The following is a 12,564-nucleotide window of genomic DNA, read 5'->3' on the forward strand; positions in this document are numbered from 1 at the left end:
CGTCGGTCCAGTCCAATTTTGGTTTTTGATTAACGTTTAAGTGTGGTCTGGTCCGACTTCGGTCCCTTGGTAAAATTTTAAGCCCGGTCTGGTTCTTAAAATAATGGACCGTACAGAGCACTACGGCCCACAAATATATATTTTTTAAATACTTATTATTAAATAATATACTTAATAGTAATAAATTTAATAACATACAATATTATCTACTTCAATTTGTAACTAAATAATTCATTACCATTTTTTATACAATATGCTATGACTGCTATGCGTATTTTATTTTAATTTCGTGGTTTAGAGTTTTGTTTTTAATAAATTATTTTAATTTAAATAATGTAGGAAATAATATAAATATATATATAATTTGTGATAGTGAAATAAAATAAAAAATAGCGTTCACGGTTTTTGTATGAACTTTGTACATTAATGTTGGAAAAAATTGATTTTATATAGGTAAATTTTGTGTTTTTTTTTAGAAATGTCATTAAAAAAGACTAATGCATAAGTTCAAATGTTGACTTATTCTAACTTGATCAGTTTTATAAATAGAAAAAAACTTTTTGTACAAAAATTGTAAGTTGTATTGCGCACGCGCCCATGAAGAACGTTAACAATTTGAAAATCATAAAGAAATGTGTAATTTAACACCCCTTAGGCCCTCTATGATATTCACTTGAATACGAGGTCATCCAGCTTAGATATTTAGTGGGTGGTACCTGAAACCGTGATGATGTGTCGAAAACGTTTTATTGTAAATCGTCGAACCTTGATTGAAAAAACTGTACTCGGACGTGAAACGATATTATAAAAAATCGTTCGTCAGACATCGATTCGAATTTTCGAAACCTATTCGTCTTACGTGCTGCAGTTTAAACACGTGTCGAAGGAACAGGTTTACTGCGATTTTCTCACCAGCTTTTAGAACCGGCCTCCGATTAGAGTAACACTTGCAGCGGACGGGCTACCAAAGACTCTCTCGGAGTGCGCCGCTGCACACGTGAACCATCGAATGCTTCACACGCCGGACGTAAGGATCCCGCGACGATGACCAGTTTTTCCTGTACACAGTAACGAGCACAAGATCGATACGATCTCGCGGGGCGCATCGTGGTGTCGTTCACCTGTGCCTCCGCCCGCAGCCGTTGCGTAATAACAGCGCACGCGTTCTCCGGACTCGATTTCCCGTGACGCGCGTGCACGCGGCTCCCCCTCTCTCCCGGGATCAGTTTCGGCCACCAACGCCTTGGCCCACGCGCGGAACGAGTGCTGACGAGAGGAAGCGGCGGCGGTCAGCAACCCACCCTGCAGCGACCGTTTGCCCACCAGCCGCGGCCGGACGTCGCGTGAACTTCTCCGGCCGACCTTGGCCGTGAGCCTGCACGCGTACACCATATAAATAGGCCCGGACCGAAGAAAGTAAAAACAATAATCTTTCTCTCGCCGCGGCAGTCCCGAACCCGTAACACCGCGACCGACCGACCGACGAGACGTAGCGCGCACCAGCGAACCGCGACGACGACGACGATGGCTCTTCTTTTGGTGAGTGATGTTCCGAATATACGTTTCACCGAATCCCGGTGAATCCGTCACGGTCCATTTTCCAACCGGCGGGGGGGGGGTTGGGGTTTTAAACGGGACTTAACGTTAGAGCGTTGCGACAATAACAGCGGGACAGCGTTTTCTGTTTTGCGCACCCCAACCCGCTTCGGACGCACCGAATCGCCGTCACGATTTTCTACAACGCGTACAAACCGTTAACGAAACACGCGCAACGTTATCTTGCTCAACATTAGATTACCGTGTACGCGGTGCATCGCATCAATTACGATGTTGCGCGCAGGTGTTGATTTAAACGCACTATCGCGAAACGTTCGGGTTCAGTTTTCAATCCTGTCCGGGCACGCGTTTTTAACATGATAATAATTATTATTTAATAGTAATTATCGTTGCAATACGCGTTGAACCGTTTTCGTCTTAAACTCGTAATAATTACTTTTCAACGTTCACCGGATCGTAACATGGCATTAGAATACCGTGCACGGAGATAATCCACGAGCGCGTAGAACGTAATGCAGATGTTTACTTTTAAACCTAGAAATATGGGTGTAACCTGCAGCGTTACATTTTCGTCGGGACCATTATTAAATCGTCGGTTTATAATTGTTATTGTACCTCGTCTGTACGCGTGGCGTTAACCATAGAGTTTTAATTTTCTTTCAGAAATGCACCTTGATGGTTTTGATCGTGACGCGTTTGACAGTGTCGGCGGATAAATTGAAACAGAATCCACAGACGTTACAAAATTTTTCTCCGACAAACGGTCCACTACAAAAATCGTCTGATGAATTGAAGCCAGATTTCATACCTATATACCTCTATGCCAGAGAAAATTCATTGGACGGAGATTATAACTTCAGGTAAAACGAATCAACCGCATATTTTTACTCGTAGAACAAAATAAACATACGTAGGACAAAGTTATTAACATAATATTATTCAACATGTTCTAAGTAATTATTCTTGTTAAGCTAGTTTCTGAAAGTCCATTAGCTTAGAGTATTACTTCCTGTGTACAGTTTGCTATTTAAAATATAATGTGTTGCACGATATTTTTGGTAAATATTTTTTCCTCGACAATTTTATCGAGGTAAATGTAATACATAAGTGTAAGACTAATACATTTATTACTTAGCTCAGAATTTTATGTTTACATATTACGATGAAAAATTATTCTAATTTGTTTTTTGAGCGGTACTAAACACCATACTGAGTGTTTTTTTCTTATTCCGATTATACTATATAATTACTTAATGGAATATTTTCGTTAGGTTTATGTTAAAATAACATACATACGTTATATGTCATTAAAAATTCCATTTTCAAATATCAATTACATTTTTTTTTCTTATACTTTCAATCATTTACAATTTACCATCAAATACTACTGTTACCAATTATTCATTTAGAGTTTGTTGTTATTAATATTGTTATAATTATTATTACTATATATATATATATATATATATATTTCTGTTAATCATTATTAATACTATACGAATAAATAAATAAATAAAATGTATGTAAATCAATAAATGTAAATTTCCATTAATTCATTTCAGGATTTGATATAAAACATGAACATAAACTGATTTAATAACGATACCTCGAAATAAAAACAAAAATTATTATAAATATATTCTGTAAATTGTTGACAATATAGAGAAGTATAAGTTTTATATTAATTGGTAAAATAAGCTTTATATTACTGTAAACAGATGAAAATGAATACCGAAAACTCGAAAAAAGTATTTGACCGTTTGAACAGCGCGTAATTTATTATAAGAAAATGATTTTTTTAATTTATTTTTATACGATGGTTTGGGAAGTAGGATGTATTTTAGAGGAGGTTGGGCAAACTATGGGTTAAAATATACGTCATTAAAAACATTAATATTATGCAGGAATCACATTGGTCAAATATTACGTACATTGAAAATTATTTCAACGTGGGCTTTTAGGATTATAATTCAAGATTAATCTTACTAGAATATTATGTACATAGTTATTTAAGAATGCCGAAATAAGAATAAGCTAGTGTATGATTTAACTACACACCGTAGTTCGTGTCGACCTACGAAAAAAAAAAAACATAATCACCGAATAAATGTCTTATAAAAATACGATTGAATCAATTTATTTGGGTTTGTTAAAATAGAAACACATTAATCGATAGAGAAATGAACATTAAACGACATCAAAGATAATAATAATATAATTATTTGTACAATTTGTATTTTTTTGTTATTCAACTGTATGACGTATATTCTATTATAATAATAACCGTTAGAACTGCTACAATATGTCCGAAAGTAGGGCTTAAGACTGTAAAATCATATCCTAATTATTATAGACTTATTAAATAAATGCGCTTTTACTATCAGAGCGTAAACTTTTCAGTTTTCATATAAATAATGTAGTTTTTTTGTGATTAGTATATTTTTAAATCTTGTTCTCAATTATTCATTTATGTCTATAACTAAATATAAATAACTGTTTTATGTAAATAACATTTTACTACCATAATATATCAGGAGATGGAGAATTTATTTTCTCTCTGGGAAAAATATAATATTCACATGTCATTTTCACTAATGCGCATAGTAGTGATCTACTTAAATTCAGTGATTTTATTTCCTATTGAAGATTACGTATAATTTGAATTCATATTTTTATAGATCTGGTACGTATGGTATGTAAGGCGATTGTAAACTCCGCTAGAATATCGGTTAAGATAAAAAGGTCATAAAAGGTCTAGTGTAAAATCCGCCAGTTTTTTTTCTTACCTATAATGGGTATATGTAAACCGGATCATTCGAGTTGGGTCCTGGATTTTTATAGGTACTACACTAGTTGAGTGCTGAATTATTTTAGGTACACTAGTTCCTGAATATTTTTTGGAAAGTATTACATTATACTAACATTTTCCTTCCCATTTGAACAGACTTAGGACTGTTTATGATCTATTTAGATCACAGATATGGTTAAAAATGATTTTTATAGTTTTATTTTTGTTTTTTAATTTATTTTCCATTAAAATATAAATTATTCGAATTGTGTTGGTAAAAATATTAAAAATGTTAAAATCATTATATAATATAAATAAAAATTAATGGAAAAGAAACTAAAAAACAAAAAAAAAACTATAAAAAACATTTTTAACCATACCTGTGGTCTAAAGAGATCATAGACAGTCCTAAATCTGTTAAAATGGGAAGGAAAATGTTAGTATAATATAGTACTTACCAAAAAATATTCAGAAACTAGTGTAGTACTTATAAAAATCCGGGACCCAACTAGTGTAGTACCTAAAATAATTCGGGACCCAACTAGTGTAGTCATTTTAAATTTAAATTTGGGACCCAATTCGGATGCAGTTATGTAAACTCCGCCTGTTTTTTTTTTTTTTGTTTACCTGCTCAGTGCTCACATTGCCACGTGCCTTTTCACATTAAAAACGTTGACATCTATTGCGATGATTTTTTTTTTTTTACTGTGATTAAAATATTTAATGTGGACGATTTTTAATTATTATTATAAAAAATATAATTTTATATTATTAGGTATAACGATTATTTATTATTATTTTTTTACTATGATTTAAATATTTTATGTGAACGATATGATATTATATAATATTATAATTTTTGTTTAATAATATATCATATTAATTTTATACTACTACTCGATGTTCTTCACTGGCGGAGTTTACATGTACTTAGTTTTACCTGATTTTTTTTAGTGGCGGAATTTACATGAACCCAATTTTACCTGTTTTATTTTTCTGGAGAAGTTCACAGTAAAAAAAGGTACTTGTGGCGGAGTTTACATGTGACCGGTATGTGTTAGAACTTTGTATCACTATGTATAAAATTTAAAAACAAATAAAGACTTCAGTGCAGTCACTGCACGACTTATTGCGTGACGACCGACAAATTACGTTTAGTTTTCTGTCAGCTCGTCTTGTCTGTGTTAAATTCTAAACCGTATTTCGAAGCGTCACCGAGCAAATATTATTCATTTATCAATACTGACGAATTCGCAATCGCATATAAACTGCATTTAGGTACTTTGATAGATATAAGGAGGGAAAAAAACTAATAAAAATAATAGTAATAATCTTGATGTGCTCACGTGTGCCATACCTATATATTTTAATAACTCGAAGTTCGAATGTCCAAGTAAGGAAGTAAATGATTTTGAAATCGAAACCAGTCTATAAAATTTATCACGAATAATATTCGTTTATAGACACAAAAAGTGATTATTGTTTGGTATGGAGTACAGTCTAGTGGTTCTTCACTTTTTTTAAGCTGCCACCCTCTTGAGAAGCTAAATATTTTTCAACACTAACATGTAAAAATAATAATAAAAATGATTGCTTGAAAATGTATAACTGAAATTGTTTGAAACAGTTGTGATGGATCAGTGAGATGTTTTACTTGATATAGTAACAGTATTTCTCGGTTATTAGCAGGGTTCGGATTTCATAATACTAAAAAGTACTGAAATATGCGCTATAGTATGTCCAAAAAAAATTAAAATGTACACAATAATATGTCCTAAAAACATTAAAAATAGTAAAAATAGTAAAAAGAAGAAAAAATAGTAATAAAAGATTATAATTTATAAACGTAACCAAACGATACGTAGAACCGACACTGAATTATGTATCCGTATGACAGGTCGACGTTATATTATACAATATAAACAATAATAAAATAAATATAAATATATATAATCGATGAGAAGTCATAAATGACTAATATTCAATATAGTCAAGTTACCTAAAAATAGATTATAACATCACTAATATATTATTTATTATATTAATAAAAAAGTGGATTTTTTTTTCTTATAGAATCACACAAACGAAATTTTTTTTCTATTTTTCATTGAATACAAACGAGATAGTGTGCGTGATAGCAACAATTAGCACCAAACCTTAAAAAATAGCACTAAAAGCTTAAAATGCTTCAAATATTCGATAAATAGCAACATAAAAATTCATATTTGGAGTTCTATGCACATAAAACAAATTTATTGCTCACTATATATGCTATTTTTAATAATTAGTAAATACTATAAAATTTGAGCCCTGGTTATTAGATTTTAATGTAAATACTAAGCCATTGTGTATAATTCTGCAACTGTTGAACTATAATAGTTCTTATCGATAGCTCTCAAAAAAAAAAAACGAATATTATTCGCTCACCACCCACTGAGGTCGACTGGCCCCCACCAATATTGCAAACGAAAAAGCGTATGATAACCGCGTTGTGTTTGTGATATAGATACGAGACCGGGAACGGCATTGTCGCCGAGGAACGGGGCGTCATGTTGAACAAAGGAACCGAGAATGAAGCTAATTCCGTGGTCGGGTCGTACAAGTACATCTCACCGGAAGGCGTGCCGATTGAGGTGTCATACACCGCGGGCGTGGACGGCTTCAAGGCGTACGGCGCGCATCTTCCGGTCGGGCCACCGGCCGCGGCGTCCAACCTGCCCAAGAACTTAGCCTACAAGAATGCGGTCGTAAGTGCGTTCGCCCGGCCGCAGTACAGGACGAGCGGCTCCGTCGATTCGCCGTCGACATCGGACCTCGCGCCCGAAGCCGCCGCCGCCACGTACCAGTCCACGTTGGCCACGTACCAGTCGACGCCGGCCCCGTACCAGTCGACACCGTTCGCGTACCAGTCGACAGAGGACGCGTATCAGTCGACAGAGAACGCGTACCAGCAGCCGATATCGGCCGCGGCGTCAGGTTCGACGGAAGCGCCGAGAATCGAACCGTCCAGTCAACAACCGATCGGTGCGGCACAAAACACACAGGTGTTTGAGTCATCCGAAAAGCCGTTGCAGCAGAGCGTGGTGTTCCAAGCGTCGTCCGCGAGCAACGAGGTGGAACAGTCGCAGAACACTCCGTTCGTCAAGGCTCCGCAGGCGGTCGAATACTACCAACAGCAGCAGCAGCAGTCCGTCTCGAGCCAAGCACCGCAGGACCAGGCTTTTTTTCTGGCCACGGCTTCGTACCCCCAACCGCAGCAACAGCAACAACAGCAACGTCAACAGCAACAGCAGCAGCAGCAGCAGCAGCAGCAGCAGCAGCAGCAGCAGCAACGTCAACAGCAACAGCAACAGCAACAGCAACAGCAGCAGCAGCAGCAACTGCAACAGCAGCAGCGTCAACAGCAACTGCTACAACTGCAACAGCGTCTCCCATGGCCAGCCGAAAGATTCGAATCGCCCAAACCCGCGGTCGCTCCCGGATCCGTCGTACCCGTTCTTCAGACCGTGCCGCAACCGCTTCAGACTCAGCCAAAGGTCGTGCCGGTGTTGCAAAGGGTTGTTCCCGGGTATCAGCAGCAGCAGCAGCAGCAGCAGCAACAGATCATCGTGAGGCCGCGGCCACAGTCGGTTTTTAACCAACAACAACCGGCTTTCAACCAACAGCAACCGGCCTTCAACCAACAACAACCGGCTTTCAACCAACAGCTACGTCCTGGCGGACCTCTACGTCAGTTCAACATAGAACCGCAGAACATGTGGTACGTGCAGCCACAAGCGCCGCAAAATCGTTACTTCCAAATGCCTCCGGTCCAACGAACACTGCTGAAGGAACCGCTCAAGTACTAGTCGGCCACCACCGTCACCGCCACCACTGCAGGGCTCAAGACATTTTTTACTTCGTATTATATTTATTTTTATTTTCATACTTTTACTTGTCAGAATGAGTAAGATAGGTTTTACTGTCGATTTTTGTATTTTTTTATTTTTAAAATATAAAAGTGTGTTCTCTCTCTCTATATATATACTCGTATATATATATATATATATATTACCATAATAATATCATAACGGTGGTTGTCTCACACTGACAATGGTGATTGCGTAACAAACGATATAGCAAGAATAAATTTATACCAAGAAATTTGATCGTTCCACTTTTGCTCGATCGACTTGTATGGGTTAGCACTTGAACTTTCGATTCTCAGCGTTTCTGTATAGAAGTTGGTAATGCGCGTTACAAATGACTAGTGAATTTAATAAGTGAAGAGCTAAACTAAAAGATCAACGGTGTGAGTACCGCGTCGAAGAAGGTGTGCCCCGATGTATTGTATTGCCCGATGTAATTATATAATATTTTATTGCTGTTTGTAAATTATTAATCAGCACGAGTTGTTGGTGAACCACGTGGAATGAAATCGTGCACAAGGCCAGGGATGTGACGACTGCAGACGCCAACGACGACTACGACGTCATCGGCGACGTGCAATATCCTCTTCACGGGGGAAAAACAACGACGCGCATGCACGTCTTCGGTTGGCGATTACCAGCGACCCGTGCCGCGTTTCAGCACGATTTTCGAATATTTCTTTTTTTCTCGATCCGTCCGCTTACATTATGTACACCGATAACAGATCTCTCCGCGCCAGGCGCTACACACGTATGTGTGCAATGTGTATACTTTGGTAGTGTGTGTGTGCAGTGTGCAGTGTCCGTAAAACTCACGCTAAGGGGATTGGGATCGAGATGATCTATAGAAAACTTATAAATATATATTGCATCATGCGCCTGGCTCGTGCATTCGCCGCGCGCCGCGGTATATCCCGGTAAGTCATTCGCAAAAAAAAAAAAAAAACCAGTTCTCCTCTCGACTCAATATTATTATTTCAAGAGTAATCACTTACACGTACCGCCGAACGTTTTATTATTATTATTTATCCTCGTAAAGATGCGGCCGTGGCGTATCGATGTCTCTCGAAACGAACAATAATGTAACGAGCGCACGCGCGCCCGTTACGGCTTGTTCTGATTTTCGAGTGCGGTCTATTTGCTAATTTTCCCGGGGCCCGAGCCTTCGCCGCGCGCGTGATAGACGACGGCGAACTACATTTCAATATGTTTCACAAGATGAAGAACACAAACTGGTTGCGGGTTTGCGTGTATGGACGAAACAGCTTCGTAATGATATATGGTTTTATTTTTTTTTTCATACCAACGATTTCTATTATCGGTCGGTATGACGAGTACCTACAACGAGTGGGCGGTCAGGTGGTTATCCATCGATACTACGTTTAAAATTTAACCGATTGTAAGTTTTTTATACTCTCTCTCTCTCTTTCTCTCTCTCTCTCTCTCTCTCTCTCTTTCTCTCTCTTTCTCTATCTCTATCTCTTACCGTCCTAGATGGCTACTGTGTGTCTTAATGAAACGCTGGACGCGCGGTAGTCGTCGTAACTATTGTACCCGTGTAGTGCGTGTACTAAAATGTTTTAATTTTTTATTTCCGTAAATAATCTGTGAGGGGTCGTTGTTCGCATTAATGCTGCATCTCACGAAAACAATTAAGCTCACCCTTAGCTCTATTTATTAGGAAAAACAAAATAAAATTACATTAAATCATAATGTTGGGTATTATCTGTGTGTAATAGAAGAGGGAGTTTTTAAGAGTTCAAACCCACCCCGAAGTTTTAGGAAAATTTTATAAGATAATGACGCACACAGATTTTAAAACACTTGATAGCATAATTATCGCACACGGATTTCTGATGTGCACCGGGAAAACGTGTTTCAATAGTACATTCTTCACGGTTATCTTCATTTATTTAAGATTACATCACAGGTATGATAACATTTATAACCTGCTGAAGTGCCTTAACTAAGCTTTGTAAATCGGTTGTTGGAGATGGTATCCACCATGTACGATTTTGTGGTCTTAACATTCCGAATTTTAACTTTCGAATCATTGTGCATAAAATTTAACGTTAAGATTTAATAAGTTTCAAATTTTCACAAATATTCGAGGAAACAATTCAAATCCGTATGGACAAATTATATGACTCTCATTGTCTAGAAATAAAGAAAATTTCGTGTGCTATTATTTGGCGGCATGTGTGCAGAAAATATAAAATTAATGTAGTATAACAATAAAACGTATCACCAACAACGAGAACACCGTTTTGATTCATATTAATGTCGTATTATTTTTTTGTGTGCGGAATCAGGATCCATGATTTTATAAACGTGTGCGATGTACACGTCCAATACACACATGTGACAGTCAGCATAGTAGGTTAGGTTAGTCCGGATTAGAATTAGGGTCCAGATTTATATGCTTTAAAAAACCCTAGATATTTACACTATAAAATATGCATATATGATTTTATTTTGTACAAGTGTGATATAAAAAATAAAAAATATGCAAAAAATTAAACTAATATAACTAATCCATCTGTAGAAAAAAATACCTTCATATTCGGCAGCAAATTTATTTAGCTTACTATACGTAGTTGCACTGATTTTCGCCATTTTAAGTATAATTAAATTAATTCGAATGAAAATTACACACACTCGGATCAAGACAAATACGAAGAAACAAACTTGACTAATGTATGATTCGCGAAAATCTACTCAATACTACTTGTCCCGTATGCAAAATAAAACTTTATATTTCGGATCTATTGACTATAATTCAAACTTATAGTTTACCTGGCTATTTTTTGGATTGTTTGGAAAAAAACATGGAAATGCATATGAATCCGGGCCCTACAATATAGTTTTGGACTGTAGAATTCATGCTAAATTGGCAAGTGTCACTGATTCGAACATTCAGTGCTATTTTGTTAACCGTAATGACCTTTAAAAATCTTAAGACCCTCTGATAAAATATTCGTGTGCGTACATTGTTATAGTACAGTGGCTTAGTTTCCATTTTTCTTTTTTTATCGACATCACGATGCATTTCACATGAAGTTTGCACGACAATCGCTTGTTCGACAGGATCCTTCTGCCAGATGTCGGTTGTTCGGCTAACTCGGACCGTACACCGCACAACGCCTACGTCAATATCAAGTGGTTGGGACGTGGAAAAAAGAAACGCGTTAAAGCGTGCGGGAGACGTGTCTGTATGAGAAACAAATGATACGTCTCGCACGTACGTGAGCGAAGGAGCTGCACCACGGGTAGCTTATCCGTTAAGACGTTAACAGCGGCAATCGTAAATATGGTTAGGTCTCCTTTCCCGGGACCCGGACGGCATGTTACTCACGCGGAGACCAGTTGCATTTGTCATCGAGTCGAAACTATTAGTTATTGTACGCGCCGCAGGACGGACGGTAGTTTTCAACTTGGACGTGATTAAGTGAAAAAAATAAAAAAAATTAACACATAAAATGTATACGTACAAACACATGTGCCGTGCAGAAACGTGCACGAGTAGAGTTCGCACGAAGAACGTCAAATTTGAAAGTGATTGTAGATCGCAATCGAGCGCGCGAGATGCGGTTCGTTAGATAAATAAATGAACGAGTACCCGTATTATGACGTTACGCGTCGTGCCAATAAGATAAAAAATGTCGTCTTAACGAACAGAAAGTCGGTTGATGTTAAATTAAACGCGTTGTATAACGCACAAAAATCAATGTTACATTTCAATATCGTACACACGTCGGACTGTTGTATGATATATGCCGTGTACATCAATTACGATGGTATAATATTCATCTTCGAAATCACGCTGAAGACCGTACATTGACATAAACGCGCGCGTTCTTAGAAGGTGGTGTAATATCATTATACGTTTTATGTTTTTCGTGCATTCCAAGTTTTCTATACTCATAAGAGCGCTGAGAGCTGCTATGCGTTGTGAAAACAAATTAATTCTCTGCCGTTGTTAATATGACTTACATTAAACTAAAGGTAAACTGGTCAATAAACAATGTTCGTACAGTATTATATATTAGATTAAAAAATATAAATATATGCGCACGTACATGTTTATTATATGTCTTTTTCGTGTTTATATGCATAGATCGTGTACACAATATATCATAATGTTGACGTGTATATTGTGTAAACGGCTACGTTGATGAAAATTCGTTTACATTTCTTGTGTACGTACGGTTTAAAATCACAAAAACGTAAAAGAATTTAATGAAATACAATCTCATAGATATTGTTTTTAAATAACAAGAGCTTTCAGAAGTGCAATAAAAGATTTTTTTG

The 12,564-nt window shown here is 37.0% G+C and overlaps 1 protein-coding gene across 1 annotated transcript; it reads left to right on the forward strand.

Moving 5' to 3' along the window:
* The first annotated feature begins 1,379 nt into the window (after window positions 1-1,379).
* LOC112689822 (transcription factor SPT20 homolog) lies at window positions 1,380-8,367 on the forward strand. The gene is made up of 3 exons (XM_025563687.1): window positions 1,380-1,539; window positions 2,221-2,417; window positions 6,852-8,367. The coding sequence occupies exons 1-3, from the start codon at window positions 1,525-1,527 to the stop codon at window positions 8,191-8,193; spliced, it is 1,554 nt and encodes a 517-aa protein (XP_025419472.1). The 5' UTR covers window positions 1,380-1,524; the 3' UTR covers window positions 8,194-8,367.
* Window positions 8,368-12,564: the final 4,197 nt, after the last annotated feature.

This window comes from Sipha flava, unplaced genomic scaffold (assembly GCF_003268045.1).
Source record: "Sipha flava isolate LNK unplaced genomic scaffold, YSA_version1 472_pilon_pilon, whole genome shotgun sequence".
Lineage (NCBI taxonomy): Eukaryota > Metazoa > Arthropoda > Insecta > Hemiptera > Aphididae > Sipha > Sipha flava.